Source organism: Styela clava, chromosome 2 (assembly GCF_964204865.1).
Source record: "Styela clava chromosome 2, kaStyClav1.hap1.2, whole genome shotgun sequence".
NCBI lineage: Eukaryota > Metazoa > Chordata > Ascidiacea > Stolidobranchia > Styelidae > Styela > Styela clava.
The window spans coordinates 6511479-6536357 of record NC_135251.1 but is presented as its reverse complement, the minus strand read 5'-3'; the positions used below and the strand labels follow the sequence as shown (position 1 = coordinate 6536357).

General features: G+C 32.8%; 1 protein-coding gene across 1 annotated transcript; it reads left to right on the top strand.

Moving 5' to 3' along the window:
* Nucleotides 1–9190: 9190 nt before the first annotated feature.
* LOC120336065 (uncharacterized) lies at nucleotides 9191–22682 on the top strand. Its single transcript, XM_078118976.1, has 17 exons — nucleotides 9191–9311; nucleotides 10232–10394; nucleotides 10708–10815; nucleotides 13714–13823; nucleotides 14514–14801; nucleotides 15681–15983; nucleotides 16247–16388; nucleotides 16649–16766; nucleotides 17074–17250; nucleotides 17583–17799; nucleotides 17927–18029; nucleotides 18459–18596; nucleotides 19150–19302; nucleotides 19765–19859; nucleotides 20122–20212; nucleotides 20501–20595; nucleotides 20783–22682. The coding sequence occupies exons 1-17, from the start codon at nucleotides 9227–9229 to the stop codon at nucleotides 20869–20871; spliced, it is 2475 nt and encodes an 824-aa protein (XP_077975102.1). The 5' UTR covers nucleotides 9191–9226; the 3' UTR covers nucleotides 20872–22682.
* Nucleotides 22683–24879: the final 2197 nt, after the last annotated feature.

The following is a 24879-nucleotide window of genomic DNA, read 5'->3' as shown; positions in this document are numbered from 1 at the left end:
TAATTTATGATAACATTATAATAGATTATAACGTATGCAACGAATGCCGATCATGACAACGATTGAAGCTAATAACCAAAAGCTCTGATGCCTGATTAAACCGATATGCTAGTGGAATTGGTATCAGCACACATATCACTGAAGTAATTCTCTGTATCTCTTAGGGTCCGATGACTTGAAATATAATAGTGGCCTCTTGAGCAATTGTAGTTTTGTGGGAAAATACTTTTGCAAGATCGTAGCATCGCAATAAACCTTTGTTTACAATCATGTTATTAATTATTACAATATAACCTCTCTCTTACAACAAGTACCATTAGCAATCAGTCATATCAAAAAATTCCTCTAAATTCTTGAAAATAAGTTGAGATAAAAAGGTCCGGTCAGTCACACTACATAAGTGACAGATTTTCATATAATCAACCCCGTCCCTTTTGTAGTTTGTGACCTCTTTTATAAACTCTGTGACCACTTGCAAATGACCAATGATATTATATTAATTGTAAATTCATCGACTGTTTTTGACAGGTTCGGTGAGCAAGCGTAATGCGTTCGGAAACTTTGATTTGTTTCATTGCAAAATGATGCCTACCTTGCGCACTGACAAAAAAGTTTAAATTTTTTATTATTTCAAATCACCGTATTTCTCCGTGTATAGTACGCACTTTTACGGGTCAAAATTTCAAGTTCAGAATAAGGGGGTGCGTATTATGCATTTACATAGAAAATATCGAAAAATATCAACCCTATTTTTATGCCTAACTGGCTAATAATTCTCACATGAATTAATCTTAATCGTTTTAATTTCATTTAGCAAAGTCTGTTAAGATCTGATCATGCTTGTTCATGTTACTTTAAACGAAGCACATTTTTCTCCGCTATCTTTTCGAGTAATTGAAGTTTCTAACAATCTATTCTAACAATCTATTGATTCTAACAATCAAGGAGAACACTTGTACATACGACCTGAATATTGATTAAAAAAAAAAAAAGTTTATTTATGGCTTTCAATTCTTTGAAATAGTTCAAGCATATAAGACGGTTTAACTAATTTTGCTATTTCAGACATGCGTTATATTCAATATTTTAGTATTCGGTTCCAAATCGATGTAATGATAAGCGAAATGAAAAAAACACTCTTTTATTCTTCTTCATTAGCATGAAGGTAAATTTGTTAAATTCGTTTTTTTGAACATTAAATTAGTGGAATAACATTTTGTACTTTCTCATCACAACCTTCATGTCGAGCCTTTTCGTAGTTATAATAAAATCACTGTATATCCAGAATTGCGCTCAAATCTGATAAAATCGATCATTTGCATACCCGAATATATTAATTAACATTTGCTAGTGTTTAAATATATAAAGACATTTTTGGGAACGAAAAGGTATAAGAATCTAGGAAACTACCCGGGATGAAAATATTGACACAAAGTAATCATGCCACTATAAGTTACTACATTGCGAATGAATAACAATTTATGTTAAATCCTCAAAGAGCCTCGTAATATCATCAATCTAGAGATGAAACGCATGGTGATGACAATGACTAGCGACTATGACTAGTGTTGTTTGGTACCACTCCATTACAGTATGACAAAATATTCTTTAACTTGACTGAACACACACAGCTACTTTCAATAATAATCTCGCTATCAAATCATTTCTAACGGGTTGCTATATTTAAAACAAAATTCAAATAATTTATTAATTCTGTCATAAATCATACTTAATGCATTCAAAACTTTTATTTCCAGCGAAATCCAGGACATGTCATCTTATCCTGCGTACTTACTACTATCAGTTTTATGATCCAAATTAGTTGGTCGCGTAAGGTGATTTCGTGAAAAAGTTTAATGCCCTTTTCTCTGAAATCATCGGTTTTTTACCTTGAGGATAAATATAAAAATCACATTTTATATCTCACCAATCGAATGATATACAGCGTATAATATGTTAGCGTATCGTGCGCGCACTTACTCATCAGTAACGCTTAGTAAAGAATCTCTGATTCACAGCTCTCCCTCCGATGATGATTTAATGTTTCTTGCGACTGACGTCGACATTTAGATAAGAATATTTTTAATATTATACCTCCGTTTTTATTTGACTTTGGGTTGTAATTCATTATAATAGGATATGTTTACAGAAAGAGCAGATAAAGCATTTTGACGTTGGGTTTGTTTTCATTTTACAAATATACCAATGACCACTGAGGACCGCAAACATATATCAGTCACCAATAACCTAATCTATACTATACAAACAAAATTCCACAAAAAGTTTACCGGGATAAGATTTAATTTGACACCTGACCTAATTGATAAAATACTTAGTATAAATATAGTGGTTAAAGTGTTTTTGATCCAAGTAGTGGAATGGTACATAATACCACGAAAAAGTTTTACAAAAGTCCCGATGACTACAGTCCCTTGATATTCTCACGAGACCATATTAAAAAATCCTCCCTTACCCACCCCACCTTGACATAGTTTCTTCGCCGAAACTTTTATTTCAAAAGCCCCCTCCTCCTAAACACCTGCTTCGTAAGATGCTGGGAGGGGAATGTAAAAATTTTGGTTCTAACGTCACAAGATGTCGCACTAGCACGCGAAACGTCCTAAGCCACGATGAGATGCGAGGTGTCCCTATCAAAGAATTTTACTATTCAAGTCCGTCATACCTCAGGAGTCTGAATTACCCCGGCCTATTATACGAAACTTTCGTGTCGAAAGGACTATTTGTTCAATCAATATTATCCAAACGGTTTGAAAATTTGACTCCGACAAGCTATATTTAGAAGTTGATTTCTGCTCCAATACCATTAGGGCATAATACTTTTTGACTCAGACACAATCCCACTCTGTTTTATATTCTAATGTTTTTGTCATCAAAAATAAGTAGATGTGAATATTGCGAGAATGACGACACGCATAAACATGAACAAATTTTGAACGACGTCATATCGTATTGTGTCAATGAATGACATGTCATTTTGTATTGTGCGCAGTTTGCTGATTTGTTGATGACCTTCATACTATTTAAACTTCTATTACCTTCAAAACAATTTGGCGAACCGGAATGGCACTGAAAAGATTATTTTATCGATTCTTCCATTGAGAACATTCTGATCAAAAAAGTTTTCTCAATAAACATTATTCACGTAAGATTGTCACGAGCATTCGTAACTAGTTTGACGGACCCAACTTAGCATGATAATTTGGAGTAATTTTCATTCATCGATATGCTGTTGTAAAAGATTGCTCATTTATTCACTTCACTTAAAAATATCATATCTTTACAGTCAGAGAAATAGAACAATTTGTACATATGAATACGTGAAATTTGAGTTAAAATGCCAGATCAAGCGTTTTTATGGATAAATCGAAAATTTCATATTAACAGAACATCAAAAGCTGTAATCATGTGGTTAAATTCGAGCCAATCAATAAATCTCGCTAACGCTTTTATAGTACGGTGTAGGTATGGATGATTTCGGGCGGATAACAGGATTTGGTCTTTGCGTCCACACGCATATAAACAGAAGGAAATCTATAACCATGTGGTTAAATTCGAGCCTATAAAATACAATACGTTTTTTTTCTGAAATTGAACAAGAATGTTTATCTGTGTAGTATATATAAATAAATTACTCTAGAAGAACTTTAACTTGGTTTTGCATATTGGTGTCTTTCATCCGCACTAGCCATGCGCCCCGTGCGCTGCATTTCTGTTCTGCTGAACCCTTGCTATCAACTGTAATATCGAATCTCTCAAGTAGGTATCCATCGTCGGTTTTTATAGTTTTCGCGGGTTCTGCAACAAATTACAAATTTATTGAGTATATAAGGAAATTTTTCTTTCTGGTAATCTCATAATTCATTCCGTACATAGCGCTTCACAACCATATTGGGATTGCCTTGTCGTTTTTTATTTGGACTTGTCCTTCCCAAGATGTTTTTGAAACTCTAATTTATGATAACATTATAATAGATTATAACGTATGCAACGAATGCCGATCATGACAACGATTGAAGCTAATAACCAAAAGCTCTGATGCCTGATTAAACCGATATGCTAGTGGAATTGGTATCAGCACACATATCACTGAAGTAATTCTCTGTATCTCTTCGGGTTCGATGACTTGAACTATAATAGTGGCCTCTTGAGCAATTGTAGTTTTGTGGGAAAATACTTTTGCAAGATCGTAGCATCGCAATAAACCTTTGTTTACAATCATGTTATTAATTATTACAATATAACCTCTCTCTTACAACAAGTACCATTGGCAATCAGTCATATCAAAAAATTCCTCTAAATTATTGAAAATAAGTTGAGATAAAAAGGTCCGGTCAGTCACACTACATAAGTGACAGATTTTCATATAATCAACCCCGTCCCTTTTGTAGTTTGTGACCTCTTTTATAAACTCTGTGACCACTTGCAAATGACCAATGATATTATATTAATTGTAAATTCATCGACTGTTTTTGACAGGTTCGGTGAGCAAGCGTAATGCGTTCGGAAACTTTGATTTGTTTCATTGCAAAATGATGCCTACCTTGCGCACTGACAAAAAAGTTTAAATTTTTTATTATTTCAAATCACCGTATTTCTCCGTGTATAGTACGCACTTTTACGGGTCAAAATTTCAAGTTCAGAATAAGGGGGTGCGTATTATGCATTTACATAGAAAATATCGAAAAATATCATCCCTATTTTTATGCCTAACTGGCTAATAATTCTCACATGAATTAATCTTAATCGTTTTAATTTCATTTAGCAAAGTCTGTTAAGATCTGATCATGCTTGTTCATGTTACTTTAAACGAAGCACATTTTTCTCCGCTATCTTTTCGAGTAATTGAAGTTTCTAACAATCTATTCTAACAATCTATTGATTCTAACAATCAAGGAGAACACTTGTACATACGACCTGAATATTGATTAGAAAAAAAAAAGTTTATTTATGACTTTCAATTCTTTGAAATAGTTCAAGCATATAAGACGGTTTAACTAATTTTGCTATTTCAGACATGCGTTATATTCAATATTTTAGTATTCGGTTCCAAATCGGTGTAATGATAAGCGAAATGAAAAAAACACTCTTTTATTCTTCTTCATTAGCATGAAAGTAAATTTGTTAAATTCGTTTTTTTAAACATTAAATTAGTGGAATAACATTTTGTACTTTCTCATCACAACCTTCATGTCTAGCCTTTTCGTAGTTATAATAAAATCACTGTATATCCAGAATTGCGCTCAAATCTGATAAAATCGATCATTTGCATACCCGAATATATTAATTAACATTTGCTAGTGTTTAAATATATAAAGACATTTTTGGGAACGGAAAGGTATAAGAATCTAGGAAACTACCCGGGATGAAAATATTGACACAAGGTAATCATGCCACTATAAGTTACTACATTGCGAATGAATAACAATTCATGTTAAATCCTCAAAGAGCCTCGTAATATCATCAATCTAGAGATGAAACGCATGGTGATGACTATGACTAGCGACTATGACTAGTGTTGTTTGGTACCACTCCATCACAGTATGACAAAATATTCTTTAACTTGACTGAACACACACAGCTACTTTCAATAATAATCTCGCTATCAAATCATTTCTAACGGGTTGCTATATTTAAAACAAAATTCAAATAATTTATTAATTCTGTCATAATGCATACTTAATGCATTAAAAACTTTTATTTCCAGCGAAATCCAGGACATGTCATCTAATCCTGCGTACTTACTACTATCAGTTTTATGATCCAAATTAGTTGGTCGCGTAAGGTGATTTCGTGAAAAAAAAAACATTTCGTGTCTATGCATCTAGTTTAATGCCCTTTTCTCTGAAATCATCGGGTTTTTACCTTGAGGATAAATATAAAAATCACATTTTATATCTCACCAATCGAATGATATACAGCGTATAATTCGGTAGCGTATCGTGCGCGCACTTACTCATCAGTAACGCTTAGTAAAGAATCTCTGATTCACAGCTCTCCCTCCGATGATGATTTAATGTTTCTTGCGACTGACGTCGACATTTAGATAAGAATATTTTTAATATTGTATCTCCGTTTTTATTTGACTTTGGGTTGTAATTCATTATAATAGGAAATGTTTACAGAAAGAGCAGATAAAGCATTTTGACGTTGGGTTTGTTTTCATTTTACAAATATACCAATGACCGCTGAAAGACCGCAAACATATATCAGTCACCAATAACCTAATCTATACTATACAAACAAAATTCCACAAAAAGTTTACCGGGATAAGATTTAATTTGACACCTGACCTAATTGATAAGATACTTAGTATAAATATAGTGGTTAAAGTGTTTTTGATCCAAGTAGTGGAATGGTACATATTACCACGAAAAAGTTTTACAAAAGTCCCGATGACTACAGTCCCTTGATATTCTCACAAGACCATATTAAAAAATCCTCTCTTACCCACCCCACCTTGACATAATTTTTTTCGCCGAAACTTTATTTCAAAAGCCCCCTCCTCCTAAACACCTGCTTCGTAAGATGCTGGGAGTGGAATGTAAAAATTTTGGTTCTAACGTCACAAGATGTCGCACTAGCACGCGAAACGTCCTAAGCCACGATGAGATGCGAGGTGTCCCTATCAAATAATTTTACTATTCAAGTCCGTCATACCTCAGGAGTCTGAATTACCCCGGCCTATTATACGAAACTTTCGTGTCGAAAGGACTATTTGTTCAATCAATATTATCCAAACGGTTTGAAAATTTGACTCCGACAAGCTATATTTAGAAGTTGATTTCTGCTCCAATACCATTAGGGCATAATACTTTTTGACTCAGACACAATCCCACTCTGTTTTATATTCTAATGTTTTTGTCATCAAAAATAAGTAGATGTGAATATTGCGAGAATGACGACACACATAAACATGAACAAATTTTGAACGACGTCATATTGTATTGTGTCAATGAATGACATGTCATTTTGTATTGTGCGCAGTTTGCTGATTTGTTGATGACCTTCATACTATTTAAACTTCTATTACCTTCAAAACAAGTTGGCGAACCGGAATGGCACTGAAAAGATTATTTTATCGATTCTTCCATTGAGAACATTCTGATCAAAAAAGTTTTCTCAATAAACATTATTCACGTAAGATTGTCACGAGCATTCGTAACTAGTTTGACGGACCCAACTTAGCATGATAATTTGGAGTAATTTTCATTCATCGATATGCTGTTGTAAAAGATTGCTCATTTATTCACTTCACTTAAAAATATCATATCTTTACAGTCAGAGAAATAGAACAATTTGTACATATGAATACGTGAAATTTGAGTTAAAATGCCAGATCAAGCGTTTTTATCTTTCCGAAATCGGCGTTGATTAGATTACAACACCCTGATAAAAGTACCGCTAAATATACCGAAACCCGCCAGAATCACTCTACATTCATTATATTTGAAATCGAAGTTTTTTTCGAAAGTAATTCAGAATATACGGCGTTAAGATAAGTACGTGAAGTGTCATCCAAACCATTAAGTCCTATATGAAAGTACGCAGAATCTAATTATTACGCATATCCTCACTTTAGTCACAACAGAATAAAAAACCTGACACCGTTTGATCCCACAAGTTGCTTTTAAAACATTCATCCATTTTACTGACATTTTAAGGTTCAAATCAACTGTTGTTATACTAAATAAATAGTGGAAGGGTGCGTACTTTTTAACTTCATTTCAAATTATGCATGCCTTCCAGGTATCTCTGCATTTTGATTATCTGTTTATTTTTTGTGTTGTTCTGTTTTATGTCAGGATACCGAAATAAAATGATTGATTGATTGAATGATAAAAATCTCTTTTTCTGTACTATACATTTTTTTGTAATGTGAATATATATTAATATATATTTGAATTTTCACATAAAATATTTTCCGCTACAGACTACATTCGAATGCCAAATTTTCAACGCTGAAGTCATGTCGGTTCATTTCCAGTCACATATCTTGAACGAACCAAAGCAGCTGAATAACAATGGAGACCATATTGCAGTAATACAGACGGTTATTGACATTGTATCACAATTTCTTTTTTTTAGGTCAAAATCCTACTTATCCCTTAATTTTATCATTTCTAATACTCATAAAACCATTTTGAAGATTTCGATTCAATATGTTTGACGTGATGAGCACGTTAGTGTACGGTAGTTAAAACTGGAGTCCACCAATACCGAGTCCTTCTAATTACTATTATCATGTATATATAAACAATATTTTCTTATTCGCTGTAATACTTTAGTCAGCATTTATGTTAATTATACACAAGACAGGTATATGCACGCAAATGTCAGTGTCGATAAACAACAAACTCATTATGGAGTCGGAAGAAGAATCATGATAGTGTGATTCATTCTTGTTTTGTGTTACTGTACGTAATAGTTAAGCAAGGTTTCGTCCTATTGCAAAGGAGTTACACTAAATATTAATTTGTTAGCTGCTGGCTGGAAAGAATAATATAACAGATCAAGGTTATCCGATCTTATTGGAGTCGTAACGCGGGAGTTATATGGTTAGGTAATAACTCTAGTTACATATCTGGCTCGCATCTTATACTGCGTGCGTAAACTTAATATACGTGCCAATATAACATCAGTAACATCATCGTTTGGCGACAAAATCAAATAATGATTTGTTTCCTTGTTTCGTATCTTTTCGTTGGCAAAATGTGTTTGTAGTCAAAGAAGATAGACTTGTGGAACATTTTGGCCTGTTTGTGGGATTAGGATAACGTAAAATTAATTGTATAATATAATATATTTGGAAGTGATTTATTAATACAGTAAAACAAACTATTAAGTAGATTTAGTTTAAATCTCTGCTCATTAGCGCATTTTGATCCGTTAATAGCTCATAGTGGGTTTATATTTCAGATATATCATATATATATAGCTTGTATGTATATATAGAGAAGGTTCTACTATAAGTACAAAAGGGATTAGAGCAGTATAAAGTAAGAAGGATTTATAATATGTTTTTGCTTAGAATAGACACAATAGTTTAGGAAAATTATTGAGGTAAGCTTTGAGTAAGAAAAGATGGTTCACAATTAAGTTACTTCGTGGAAAATATTGACCAACTTCATTCATTCAATTGTACTGATGCAAAATATATTCCCTTTCCCAGATACGATATCCTGAACGGGGTGAATGAGCTATAACAATGAACTCGAATTTAGCTGGATATATTCTACTCGGCTTGCTTTATTTGTTTTTACAAAATGAAAATCTTTTTGTCAGTGCTCAAGGTAAGGTTATCATTATTAGAAATTAAAATAAAATAATTTTGCATGATTAATTAAGACAATTATCACGTCGCTTTGGGGTGTCGAGAAACCAATCAGACGCTAACTCACAACTTATTAAATGAAGCATTTGTGAGTTATCACCAAAACCTCCGAGGAAGAGTTAATAGAATGCTCACAAAACACAGAATATTTAATAAAACGTCTGGTTAGATATATAGAGCACATCCGTATAATAATGAATAACGTGGAGCTGCCATTTAGTACAAAAGTACATTTGAGGCAGAGTCCATTGCAAAGCAAGAACTTTGCAAAAATATGTTCCCGTCAAACCTCATTATCGCAAAACTCAATTTTTGTAAAAATGTAGCCTTCAAGCACTATGAACATGATCCTAAACAGACCTCATTAAATCTTTTTTTTCGCAAAATGCGACTGAGCTAAAGACACAAACTAATATGCAGTACATATTGGATGCCAACTAAACTCACGTTAATTTTGTGTTTTGCATCGTTAAATGAGAAATGAACATTTAAACTATCTCGAATGAATTACAATTAAATAAACTTCAAATGAATGGGTTTTGATAGACTAATATTATAATCATCAGACGGACGACACTTTGTATCCCAATTCAGTGGAGAACAAATAAGAAATTAAGTGAGATATTGATCAGTGGCATATCTGTTATCGCTGATTGGAGCTTTTGAAACTGATTTATTATTTCAGTCGTTTTTGGTCCATTATTCGTTAATAGATTATACTGATTAATCATCTCAGAATATCTTGGAAAGGTTAGGCCGAAATTTAAAAAAGAAGGCAAGATAAATCCAAAATTGGTTTATTGGCGTCATGTACGAAGTAAATTATACAATAATATGAATTCCACACTTCTTGTTATTCACTTATTTAATTTCTAACAGAACCTGCAAAAACTATAAAAACTGACGATGGATATTTAATTGAAAGATTCGATACTGAAGTTAATACCATGCGTGCAGCAGAACAGAAATGCAGCGCACGTAGCGCATGGTTGGTGCGGATAAAAAACAGCAATATGCAAGACAAAGTCGATGCTCTTCTTGGGTAATTTATAAATTTTCATTACTCAACATTCTTGTTCAATTTCATAAAAGAGTAGTGTATTTAATAGGATCGATTTAGCCAGACGGCTACCGATTTTTTTTTTTAAATTAACTTTTTAATTTCCCTTGCCCTAAAAGCGAATGTTTATTACCATATGACTACTAATTACTTATAATGATAGCATTCATATTTCAAAACTATGTCAATACTTTCATTACGCATTTTATTCCGAAAACAACCGACTACCTGAATTGAATGATGTTTTTGAAAAATATGATAAATAACTATGTTGGATCAATTTGTTTTGTTACAGCGGTGCAACCGCAAGCAATCCTAACGGAAATTACTTCATTGGACTCATGAAAACTTCGGGAACTTGGAAATGGTCCGATGGATATCTAGCTGCCTCGTCTGTGAATTGGTGAGTTTTTAGTGACTGGATTTCAAGATAGGTGCTAGAAAAAATACTAGAAACTATTGCATTCACTCACTTCGCCAACTTGTATAACGCTATGCCAACCCGCCCTTTTGTAAAAAAAAATCTTGAAAACAAAAGTTGTCGAAAGTAATTTCATACGAGACTCTATATTAGAATCGGCACGAGTAATAGGGGAATAAAAATCGATGAATTGATCTTCTATTATAAGGAAAAAGGTCAATAATGGCTGAGCGAAACTATCAGTGCTTAATAATTATAACGAAGTCACGTGTGTGCCCTCTAATGAGCGTGAAACTAAAGAACAGCAAAAAAGTCAATCTGTATTCCCATGTTTGTATGCATAAACAACTGACATCGCTCACCAAATACATCTTGAAATTTGCGGAATGTTTTTGCCCATATTGGAGACCTGAGATTTGAGTTTAGACCAGTGATTCTCAAACTAGGGTTTGAGAGCCGCATGCAACAACCTTTCCTGCGGCTCCCGTTAATGTTTTAAAAATTAATTATTTTCAAAGGAAATTTTTCATTGAAAACTAATCATTGACTCGAAATTAAAATGCTGAAGTCTATTAGTTAGTCGAATGGATTCGCCCGTGTTTATTTGCGTAGCGTTGACTAACCTATAAGATGCAATAGTGACGCAACAGTGAGCGTTTTCGCGGCCAATCGGACACTTTTCACTTAGAAAGAAGATTTTAGACATGGCTGTAATCATTGGCTTGCTTTCGTGGATTTTCAGTTTTTGTCGCATTTCCAGATCTTATGTATAAATCAAATAACTCGATGATTATTTTAATTTCTATAGCATTTTAATTTTGTTCCAGTAATCGAAAATAGTCTCGAGAAATGTGGCGATCATCTCAAGCAGCTACTGCACCTTGCATCCTCAACGATTACGACCCGCTTTGAAAACTTATCAGAAATCAAAGCCTAAATAAATAGCTGTTCGGCTAGGGTGGGCAAAATGGAATTTTTTTTCGAATCGAATATTTTGAATATTTTTTTTATAGATAACAGGGATCCAGAACTTCGGAGGTCGATACTCCATTTGGAAATTAATAGAAACATTGAAAAGTCGGCAATAAAGCGTTTTTTAATGGGTAATTTTATCATAATTGCTGATTGTCTTTGTCACCGCGATCGTTTTGGCGGCGATATCCTAAAGTTGGTATTCTATATTTCCGCCCTTTCTCGTTTTTGCAAGAATAAGCGGTCGCCGAATATCAAAATTTCATATTTCTAGTATACCCTTGCGTTTACATCAGCGACAGCTGTTGAATACATTTAAGGAATAATTTTAGAACCAAATTAATTCTATTCTGAGTTTTATCCTCTGCCTTGGATTCGATCTTCCTTATCACCGCTTGTAAATTACCCGTGCATGTTTGAAGTGAACGATAACCGAGATGCAGATATTTATTATAATGATATTTGAGTTTCTCATGCTTTTCTATGGTGTCCGTGTTATTTTAGTATTAGATAGATAAACCTAGCAAATTTACGATTGCGTGAATCCTGCATGTTGATTTAAAATAGCGATTAAATAAATTGGCAATAAAGGCATTTCTAGGCCTTTGTGCCTAATAGAGGGTCAGACTCTAATTATACCTAATTCCTTCAAGTTTTATCGTTTTTTTTTTCAACAAAACAACACCCCGATGGTTATTATAGCTAAAATACTTACTGAGTGTTTTGAGTGTTTGAGTGTGAGTGTAATGAGTGTTTTCCATACAAGTAACTCATACCAGCTTTTGGAAAAACTTTTGGTCATTTTTAAATCCATGCTATTTACATAACTAGAGTGTTTTAACGACCTAAAATCGCCTTTTTCACAATGAAACGCCTAAAAGTCATTTTAACATTTAATTTTAAGCAAGTTTATGTTCGGTAATGCAAGAAATGGCTAATGACATGCCACCAAGCATGCCGAGTATAAATCTGGGAAATTTATTTTAAATACCTAATCTGGTTTGACGTTTCTAAATTTACGGAACGGTCGGTACGTTTTTTTTTTTTGCAAAATGATGAATTGAAAGGATACGTTAGGTGCAAAAATAAGCATATAACACCATAACGCAAAGACGACTTTTCAAATTTTTCAAATTTTTTCTGATAGCGAGCGCCTTTGGGAAATCTCGCACAATTCACGATTGAGTTGGAGACGCTCGAGTTCGGTGTCCAAGCAGACCGGCGCAGGTCACGTGGTACCGGATATCCGAATCGTAAAATGCCATTCGGATATTTTATTATTCGAAAATTTTGCTCAGCCCTAGTTGTTACGTGTGTTGTTGTTACGGTGACTTAGTATTTTAATTACGCGCTGAAGGTTTGTTGCTATTTTACCTTGCGTTGTTTGTGCGCGGCTCTTCATACCTTTGAGGTTTGAAATTCGGCTCTGGGACTAAAAAGTTTGAGAACCACTGGTTTAGACTATTAAATATCATCCATTAAATATCATTATAATGAAAAATATCATCATGATTACCGACCTATAGGTATTGGGTAATGACAAGAGATTTCGAGAATATGACATTTTTTTCGCTAATTTTCTACCTATTCATGCTGTCGAGATTTTGTGATTATTTAAATCAATAGTTCTATCATGAACACTAATAAGGAAATGCCAAAGTAACACACGTGTGTTTGTGTATTCTGGCACATGTTTACTTTAATTTAAAATCATCATATCATATTAATTAATCATCATATCAATAAACCTATTATACATCTGGATTATTTCATTTACGATTAAAATAAAGTCATCGACCCAACTCACAGATATAAAGTCAATGTTATGGTTAGACCACCTAATGTTAGATAGTTTTAGCATTTTCTTTATCTTGATGTTACAACATCTGCTATTTAATTTATTCCCAGGGCACCAGGTGAAGGTAACGATGACACTACTTGTGCATCTATTAAATACGATGACGGGAAATGGACTGATATTGCATGTAACACATACAGGCGCTATATATGCCAGTCAGGTAGTCCTTCTGTTAAGTTGTGATGATCAGTTTATTTTGTTCGCAAGAGAAAACATAAATAGATGGAAGAATACGTGATATATTACACGTGTATGGCTTACTTCGCTGTAACAAACAAGGTTAATTGTCTAAAATTAAAACTCGTGTTTATCAATGCTGAAATAGCCAACGTTTACTGTGGAGTTAAAGAACTCACCAACTAGTTTATTATTTTATCGATCAAATAGTGTAGGCATTCCCAATAGCTGTTAACGTCAAGTCCTGAATAACTATATTCGCAATGTATTTTTTTTTCGATGGCGATTTTTTTATTCGAAAATATGGGATGGGATGCGATTTAAACCCGAGATTGGGAACTCTCGATATTAAGATAAGTTGGGTCAAACGTCACAAACACAAGGCTATCGCTGCCACCTCATTGCCATCAGTGCAAGAAATCTGTGCCGTGTTGAATCATGCAACAAATAAAGGTGGGAGAATTTGTGCCCGCTCTACTAGTATTCATTACAAGTACTCGGAAGTTAGCACAAATAGACAGAAAATTTTGTATACTTAATGTCCAACATGCTATATATATTTATATATATTTGAGTTTTCATGTATTGGATATTTGATTTCAAAGACATTTATTCGAAATTGGTAACAACATAAGACAAGTCTGGTAATTAATAGGTCTTAATATTGGTTCAGAACTTCTGACTATTACACCAACAAAAGAAGTAGTAATAGTAGTACGTGGTAATACGGCATCAATCAACGTGAAGATACAGAGCAATGATGGAGCTGTGAAATTGCAAGTGTTCAAACTCCCGGATAAAACAAAACCTGTTCTCCCAGTAAATAACGTACCCAGTTCCTACACCTATACTACTCCCCCAATTAATGACTTCCAAAGCGTTATTTATGAATTTGTAGTGACACCTACTGCCACAACGATATCTTATACAAGATCGGCAAAAGTTCGACTAATTGTACACTGTAAGTTATTTTTCATTTGCAAAAATTAGATAAACAAATTCTGATAGTATCGAAATTTTTAGCTTGTCATAATCATGTTGATGCCATGGTATATATATATATATATATATATATATCATGGCATCAACATGATTATATATAGTGAAATGTTCCGCAAATTATTTCCATACAAGCAAGCGCTGATCGAGGGCATATATCGTACATCCTGTATTTTATATTTATAACCGGGTTTTTTTTATTATTAAATATTTCTCATTTCTCAGAATAAGGAGTTATTATAGGCTTAATTATAGTGAGCCAATATAAACTTTATAACAAATATAATATGCGTTTTACCAACGTTTCGGATATAAATTCATATCATTCTAACGAATTCTTTGCTTATGAGGTCTGAAAATGATAAGGGATTTTCATATTGCTATAGTTATGCGGTACTTAATAATATGTACGATATTGCCTTTATTTACTGGTAATATAATGGCTAATATATCACTGCTATAATTGACATCAGAGCTAGTAATTTGCATTAGATTTGCGTTAATTTACTATTGCCCTGGACAAAATTCTATTTACAACATCTTTACAATACACGAGAGAATGCGAAAAGCATGCACAATATAATATAAAGTAAATATTATATCACATTTGGTGGAACTTGCAGATGAAAATATCGAACAAATATTATCTTGATCGGAAACGGTTTGACGGCGCAACCTTGAAACGACATTATTAGTATTGCGCACACACACGCACCCGGGACTGTCTTTCGTGTATTACCAATTGGGAATTTGTAAAGGGCAGAAACAATACTCTTGGAAAAAATAATCGCATATCTAACGCAAGAAACATTTTAACTAATTGCCAACCATTGTTTTTCAGATCCTGTAAACATCACCAACATATTCCCAACTGCAATCTCATCCCCTGTAACCTCTGGTCTAAATTACGTGATCTGTGAGGCATCCGGTGCGCCCTCTGCACAGGTGGTTTGGATAAGAAATGGAACGTCGGTTCCATTACGCGGAGATAGCACTGTATATCAATGGAAACCCACTGGAAAATATATCCTCTATATAATGAATGCAGTATTGTCGGATACTGGAACTTATACATGCCGTGCCACCAATAATATTGGGGAACCTGCTCAGGAAACCAAAGATGAACGAGAGATAGAATTATCAGGTGGAAGAATAAATTAAATCTAAAACTGATGTTAGGTACTGAATCTGTTCGATGTTTGGCAAACGGGGTCTGTCAATACCCGTAAGAATATCAACAGCGCAAAAGACGCAAAATAATATATATATATATGAAATTGCAGACTTACTAAAGAAGTCACACTAAACAATATGGTTTAATAAGTTCAAATAATTTTGAAGAAATATTCAAAGTCTGCTTGATTGAGAAAAATTAATTATGTAATATGAAGACTTCTTTTACAACAGACAACGATAAAGAGTATATTTTATATTTCCCAGTGTACGGATCACCTGTCATAACAGCTAGCGAAGTAGTAAAATGCAGTGTTGGAGAAAAGGTCGCAATTGAATGGAAACCTAACTATCAAACAATCGGCGTCGTTCACAGGTAAAAAAAAGAATGTAGAAATATGTATTCACATACTGGATTCCTATTTAGCATTGTACCGAATAAGTTGACATTTATGTAGTTCCATTCTAGAAAGTTTTAAGATTTGCATGTTGAATTCTGTATAAGTTCACTTCCCGCACTCTGGATTTAGTCAGATGAATTTAGTCAAATTTGTGCAAAAGTGCGAAGTAAAATTATATGGTCTGTATATGCTCATCCTTTGAAACGCAATATCTAATTAGTATTTTTTTTTTAAGAATTTCGGCAACTCGCGAAGGTGACACTGTCGCCATTTACACACAAAACATAACAGCACAAACGCATGAAATAACAACAATTGAAGAGCTTGTTCCTTATACTAACTATAACATCAAGGTAAAATTAGTGATGCAAACTAATTAAACGTTGCTAACATAAAAACTAAAAATACTAGAATATTTATATAACTGTATTTGATCCTAATATAATTGCTCGTGAAATGCTCTCAAAATGGTGGAGTCGCATACAGCTCAAGATTTAATTTTGGATGCAAATTATTCTTCAACTTTTCATATAAAACGTTTGAATTATCAGCCAATGTGATATTTAGAAATAATTCCAGATTCCAGGACAACGTGTAATCAATAAAAATTTAATATAAATATCGAACAATGTTGTTTTCTTTATACCCATACCGTTTCAGATAACCGTTTGTCCGGATAAATGCATAAACAAACTTCATACACAAACGGTAATCAAAACCAGTCTTGGTTTACCAGATCCTGTCACTGACGCTCGAGTTACAAAAGTATCAGAAAGTCAATGTGCCGTGACCTGGGACTGGTCGGAGTCAAAGTTGAAAACGAATGAAACATTTGAGGTAATATAAAGAATAATTGAGGAAATGAGACGATAGTTGCAATTCCCTATTTAAGCAATTACAAACCAAAATATAGTGTATATTGTAATGCAAATTATAAGTGTACTTTTCCAATAAAGGCCACCCAATTGTTCTTGAAAGTATATTTTTATCTATACATCGCAATTACCCAACAATGAGTGGCAATGTTGTAGGATGATGTTATTCATATAAACACTCATCGCGTAAATCGTTTGGGTATCTTGTACTTTTATCGTGAATAATGCTCTTAACGCAAAGGAAATATAAAAACTATAATGCGACAAGTCTAACAATATAATACATTTTTCTAGATAATCGAGAACGCAACACTTGTTTTTCTGTCTTCGAACATACAACAACATACATTCACCAAGAAGTATTTATACGAAGGCAAATCATTAGATTCATTTCGTGTTCAAATTGAAACAAAGCCGAATCGCAATTACACTTTCTATGTTAATGCAAAGAATTGCGCTGGAGAAAGCAATAGAATAGCAGCAATTGGAGAGTGCCTTACAAACGTGGCAGGTAAAACTTCTAATTAAATTTTGTCGGACCAGAAAAAATTGAAGATAGAATTTACAATAGGTCGTTGATTATTCATTCTCTGTGTGTAACGTCACACATGTCCTCAATCAATCATTTTTGTGTGCAGCACCAGAACACGTTCCTGTACCGACAACAGTTCAGACAGAAGAAAACTCAGCGACCCAGTTGATAGATATCACCTTTCCTGATGAAACAAGAGGACCAATAGGGCATGAAATTTCATATTTCGTCAATGTTATGTTTTAAGTAGAGTGTAATAGCAAGGCTTACAGAAATATATTGATTCACGAGTTCATGTTCAATCCTAGATAATTAGTTTTTCTCTCAATATTTCAGGCATGTTGATGCGTTTTGAATCAATTCAAAAATTCTATTTGAATCTTTGTATAGATTCTATACGAATCTATACAGAATGTTTTTTTATAATTAAACATTATATTTTTAAGGTTAATGAGAATTCAGTGTAAACAATTGATCTGTACTATATTCGTGGTTTTTAAGTTGATTCCCAATTTCAGGAGAATTTCACCTAATTAGAAATTTTTGTTCCATGTCGTATCCAATTTATATTTCTTATCATGAAACGTTTATCTTCCCATTTTTTTTAAATGTATTTAATTAGATTATATATTTCGCAGCTGCTTGCTTGTAATAGTAAAATCTGGTGAAAGTGATTTAGAAGATGAAATCACGATGGAAAAGTTGACTCGATTATCACGAAATGCATTGATTGGAAAATCAGAAGAAAACGAATTTCTCGCAATTGCAATGCAAAGGTATGGGCGTAAAATGTAATTTTTCAATCATAGGTACGGATTGACATTTGGAACCTAAGTCAATCTCCAACCCTTAAAGCACTAGATCACCAAACACAAAACTTGGCTTTCAAATTTGTTCAAACTTTCTCAATACTCCAACTTTTAATATAGGAGAAGCAAAGTTTAATTCATTTTTCCTAAATGCATGTGTTCCCAGGAGTGTTGTTTCTGTTTAGTTCATTGGCGAAATCTTGTTGAATGCCATCAAAATTAATTATTTTTAAAAACCAGTTCAACTTGTTCCTGCATCATTTTCATATTTTGTCTAGTTTTATGGTTGCATCAACTTTGAACTATCCTTTTTCTTTTTGACTAATCTCCAAACCGTTCTGCCGCATTATCGCAAAATAGTCACATCAGGTGAAAAGTATTAGTCTATTTATCAGCAAATGATTTGGACAAGTCCAATTCAAAATCCAAGTAATCCTCTTCCCTCAAGCATCGTCATGTTTGTTACGTAAGCGTAACAAATCCCAACTGTAGTCAAATGATATACAATTCAATATTAAAGGTCAAAAATTAAAGATCCAAAGGTGCAAGTATCTCTAGGAGACGACAAAGCAAGTTTCTGTCATCTTTTAACGGGTACGACTAGAGCCAAACGTGCAGTAACGGAATACATATCTGGAAGGAACTTGCCGCTCAAAATAGGTTCAACATACACGTAAGAGTTGCTTAACCATGGCGTTTTTATTTGTTAGAAGGTATTCTATGTTAAGGTATTTTCCGTAATTTATGGGTCATGCTGCAGGCTAACACAGATATATTTCTGCAATGTTTTCTCTGACTAATGCAGGTTGAATCATATGTGCCTGAAGAAGTCTGACTTTGGTCAAACAATAAGTTACAAAAATATATTTGTGTTAGCGTGCAGCAAGGCTTGAAATATTTAGAATAGTTATCGTCATTCCTGCTACGGCATCGTATACAGATCAAAAGCATAGAAGAAGAATGAGTAGATAGTCCGACAGAAAGCCAATCGATAGAATACACTCGTTTAGTTTTTGTTTTATATTTCCCAATTCATCAACAGTTCTTCTTATTGTCTTTAAATGCCAGCTCGAATTTTTTTGAAATTTGTTAACCAGAATATATGGTCCCCAATAGTATGCTAATATTGTCACAGCTACTACGCAGTTACTTCAACTTACTCAGTGACTTCGGGTGAAGTTTTGCTTCAACGCAGTTCTTCTGCGGCATTCAACCTAAAGAAAACGGAAGGTATTTAATGTTTCTGTACTTGTAGTTTGATCTAACTTAAAAATTAAGTCGTTTACTTTTGTGGAACGATCAAAAATAAACTTTGAAGAAAAAAAGTTTGTTACATAGTAATCTCAAATAATATTAATTCAATGTTATCCTTCAATAACTACAAATAAACCGTACTTAACAATTGAGCCCAATATCATGTTCCGAATACTGATTCAAAATATAGTGACATGAGTTATATTCTTGTAAAAACAAGCAACTTTTACTCACACAGGGTCGAACATTGTCTGGATAGCTGGAGTTGTCGTTGGCGCACTCGTGATTGCAGTCGTTGTTGTACTGATTGTTCTATTAGTCAGGAAAAAGTAAGAATGTCTTATTCATTAAATTATGTCTCAGAGGGCATAAATATTCATAAATTATTTATCTCGCATGAATTTTTCTGTTCCTAGATTAAGAATTATAAGCAAATGCACTATATCATGGCACCGACGGAAAATGAAAAAAAATAGTAATTCTCAAAACATTCTGACTGCCTAACTTGATAGTTGATAAAAATTGTGACACCCTCAGGATGTAATACTATAAAATTCTCAGTTATTGTTTCGAGTTATTTTCAATAAATTTACCATGTTATTCAAATTTTTTTCAAGACGAAATGTTCAAAAAGAAGAAAATGACGATCATACTTATGAGCAACCTTCAATTAATCCTATCGGAATTCAATCGCCGCCAGTAAAAAGCCAAGGTTAGATACAATACAAACTCATTTTTCTTATTTTCTCTATGCTTTTGGACTTTGTAATTTCTCTTACTACTCAATAGTAACTTCAGGAGGTCTTTGAAAAGTATCTGACTTTAGAAACCTTTAAGATACTAGAATCTAAATGTGCTAATACATAATTGATTTCAAAGTAATCAACACTTTTTCTCAGATTCTGCAGGTTATCTCAACGTGCATTACAATTATGAAAACGTAGATTCAATTCCCACCAACAATGCTTATGAAGAAATAACAGTTTAATGAAAAAATGACAATGTCTTGCTAGAAAACTGATTTAACTATATACTACTTATACCTGTAAAATTTATACCTATTTGCTAAGTTGATAAAAAGCTGTGCATTTTTATTGAAAATAATCTATTTTGTGTTCAGTGATATTTAATAATATTAGTTTTGTACCCACGTGGTTTGTTTCTAGCAATTATGCATTTAAAGAAATATCAGTTTCATGAAATGAAATAAAATATTGTGCTAGAAAATGTTTTAACTATATACTATATAACACTTTTATATATTTTCCTAATCAATTAAAAATTGATTCAAACTTGTTTTTCATCAGAAACAATCAATTATTTTCAGTTATATTAAATATTAGTCGTTTTTGCTCAATTGTTTATGTTTCTAGTATCTATGCATGAGAAGAATTATCAATTTGGTGAAACAGATGACATCATTGTAGCAAATCTTTACCGAAAAGGAATATATATCTTCAAAAATTATTCCTATTTGCTTAATCAATTAAAATTAATAAAATCCCGTGTTTTTCATGAGAATTGATCAATTTTTTTCAGGTATATTAAATAATAATGTTTTAAATATAAATATAATGTCTTTATTAACTATGCATAAAAATATATATCAGTATAGTATCGTGCTAGAAATTATTTAACCTTCATATATTTATATAATATTTTCCTGTTTTCTTAATCAATTATAGGTTGATAGAATCCTGTGTTTTTCATCATAAATAAACAATTTTTTCAGTTATTATTAAATAATAGTCTTTTCGATTCTAATTGTTTATGTTTCTAGTAACTATGCATAAGAATAAATATCATTCTGATGAAATATAGGAGTATCGAGCTAGAAAATATTATTCTTGTATACCTTAGGGTTTGTTCTATTTACCTAATCGATTACAAATATCAAACCTATAAAATTTTTACCTATTTGCTCAATCTACTAAAATTTGATCGATATAAATTAATAATAAATATTGGAAATAATCAATTTTCTCCGGCAAAAAAATAAATAAAATTTGTATTGATTTTAAATGTTTGTGTTCCTAACCACTATGCATATGAAGAAGTATCAGTATAATGAAATAGAATAACAACATGCTGAAAATATTTTACATATATACCTATAAAAGTTTACAAGAACAACACAGATTGATCAAAACCTATGATTTTTATTGAAAATATTCAATTTTCTAAGGTGATATTAAATACAATTTGTTTTAATTTTACTGTCCACGTTCCTAGCAATTTGTGCACATAAAAAAGTATTAGTTTGATGAAATAGGATATGATCGCAATATAAAATATTACACCTATATACCGTATACGCCCATGGAAATTTTATCTATTGCTTAATCAAATACAAAATAATCAAAGTCTGTAATTTTAAATGAATTTAGTTGACCTTTTTTTATGGAAATAAGTAGTGCTCCTAGCAACTAGGTATAAGAACATTTATCATTTCCGTTAAATAGAATAGAAAATGTTTTATCTACATACAATATATACCTTCAAAAATTATACCTATTAGCATAATCAATTACAAAAATGATGGGACCCTGTATTTATTAATAATCATTATTAATCAATTAATCATTCATGAGTGATAATAAATAATATTTGTTTCCATGTTCCCAGTTCATGTGTCCTGTAACTATGCATATGAGGAAATACCTGTGGGATGAAATAGAATAATATCGTGCAATTTTTTTTACGTATAAATACCTAAACAATTTTTGTCTAATCAATTACAAATTGATTAAAACCTGTGTTTTTTATTGATAATAATCTTGCTAGCTATGTTTTATGTAGTCTTTTATTGCAATAAAAACAGTAATATAAAAATCTCATAGTCGCTATGATTCCGCTATGTGGAGCTCATTTTTATAGGGGGAAAGAGTAATTTCTAACAACATAACATAACATAAATTTATTCAACGAGGCTCTTTGTTCTTAAACTTCGAAGCCAACCAGAGGCAGAATATTGGACCTTTTTCACTTCAGTTCTGTCCACAGCCCGGGCGTTGGTGAATGACAATTATTAAATTTCATCGATAACGGATTTGACCGCACAAAATTAGATAAACCCCCAGAGGATTCTCTGTTGGGAAAAAAATCCATTTCTTAGTAACCATTGGTTGGAATGTCTTCATTTGGATTTGATTGACCAACAAATTATACGGGATAAATTATTTTTAAATGATAGAATTATAAAAGCAGCAATGGTGTTAATGAAAATAAAATATCTTCATTTATCAGGACTGAAGGATGTAATAATATCGACAGTGGAAGGATTCCCGATAAAATCCTGTAATACCTTTGTTCAAATAATAAACATCAGAAAAAATCACTGGATAAGATAACTATTTCGGGTCAGTTTCCTGAATAAAATCATGCATCAGTGTATGACAGTCTTTTATCGAGTAATTATCCTGAAATCGTGCAAACAGCAGTTTGTCATCTCAGTGGGACCAATAGTGACAGCATCACAATTGAAGTGATGGCTGTTCAACAGCAGCGAGGAAATGAATGTGGGTATTTCGCTATAGCCAACGTCCTAGCGATTTGTAAAAATATAGATCCCTGTTTACTGACGTATAGCAATAAATTTAATGAAGGGCTCGAAATGGCATTTATTCAAAATGATATTGACGTTTTTTGGAGTCACATTAAACCTGAAATACATTCTACCCAAGTACCCAAAACATGCCTTCGGTGGACTTGCAGAGTATTTTGCCATTACAGGATGTCTTGTGATGGATCTGAAACATTGCAGTGGACAGTGTGTGAGAAAATGTTTCATAAAAAATGTGAAACTGACGAATTCCGGAACCAGACCTGGAAATGTCGGAATTGTCGTACTTATTCAGTTGAAGATTCAAAAAAAAATGGAGGAATTGAAAACTTGGCAAGATGCCATATTACCCCACCATGAACACCGATGGTAGTGTCAATCTACAATAGCATCCGTGACCCATTTCCATATACAACCTTGCCCACTGGTGACAATAAAATTGGATGTGTTTCCAATGAAACATATTGCAAATTAAGCGGCAACACATCCAACATTTCGACGGGCGTTACGTATAAAATCGACCTGGACAAATCATAATTTTAATTTTGAAGCCGGATAAGCTAGATATTTCAGTAATCTTTCACACGATTATGCATGAAATTGCCCATGTCATGGTGCCGGTAAAAATAGCCAGCCAAGCACATGCAAAAGAATTCAAAAAATGTGGGAGATTCATTCTAAGGCATATTAAATTGAATCCAAAAATGTTATTCGAGCAGTGGCAGTGTTTTTCAATTTTTGACAAGTCAGTTCTTAATAAGTCAGTATGATGGGATATTTAAATATTTTCACATGTAATGAAAATACCTTTCTCGAAATCTAGTTGCAAGTACAAGCTGACAATTAAATTGTGTAATTATACAATCTTGTCGTCATTTATTTCGTAGAATATAATGTTGTGCCATTTTAATGCTCTAAAATATTATCTTATTTCTTTACAACAGAAGTTTTCTAATGGTGCGACACGGCGCACTGACGAGTCATTTTAATATTTAATATAACAAATATTTACCAAATATTTAATTGGCAAGTCATGCTCTACTGACTGTAGGTATGCATATTTGAATAAACTATTACATAACTGTAGTCAATAATTACTGATAAAATCAAACCACAATGTTACTTTCTGAGTTCAGTGTAAGATTAGTTCAATTTAGTGAATCCGAGAATTTTGTGAATTTTCTTGAATAACGAATATTCAGCTTGTGCTAAAAACAATACAAACAGTTCATCCAAGGGCTATATCATAAGTTCATAACATTGCTAAGTCCTCACGTCTCATAAAGCTAACCAAACTTGATTTCTCACTAGTGCGTCGCATGAGCGGAGGGTTTTACAAAGGCGTCTTATCACAAAGATTTAAGAACCACTGCTTTACGACATCTAAATTACTATGCTTTTTATTTGCCAAGATTGTTGTATATATAATCTATT

Coding starts and splice junctions, on each gene's coding strand:
- LOC120336065 (XM_078118976.1), top strand. CDS start 9,227: ATGAACTCGAATTTAGCTGGATATATTCTACTCGGCTTGCTTTATTTG. Junction 17,251..17,582: donor AAACGAATGAAACATTTGAG/GTAATATAAAGA, acceptor ACATTTTTCTAG/ATAATCGAGAACGCAACACT. Junction 17,800..17,926: donor GTGCCTTACAAACGTGGCAG/GTAAAACTTCTA, acceptor TTTTGTGTGCAG/CACCAGAACACGTTCCTGTA.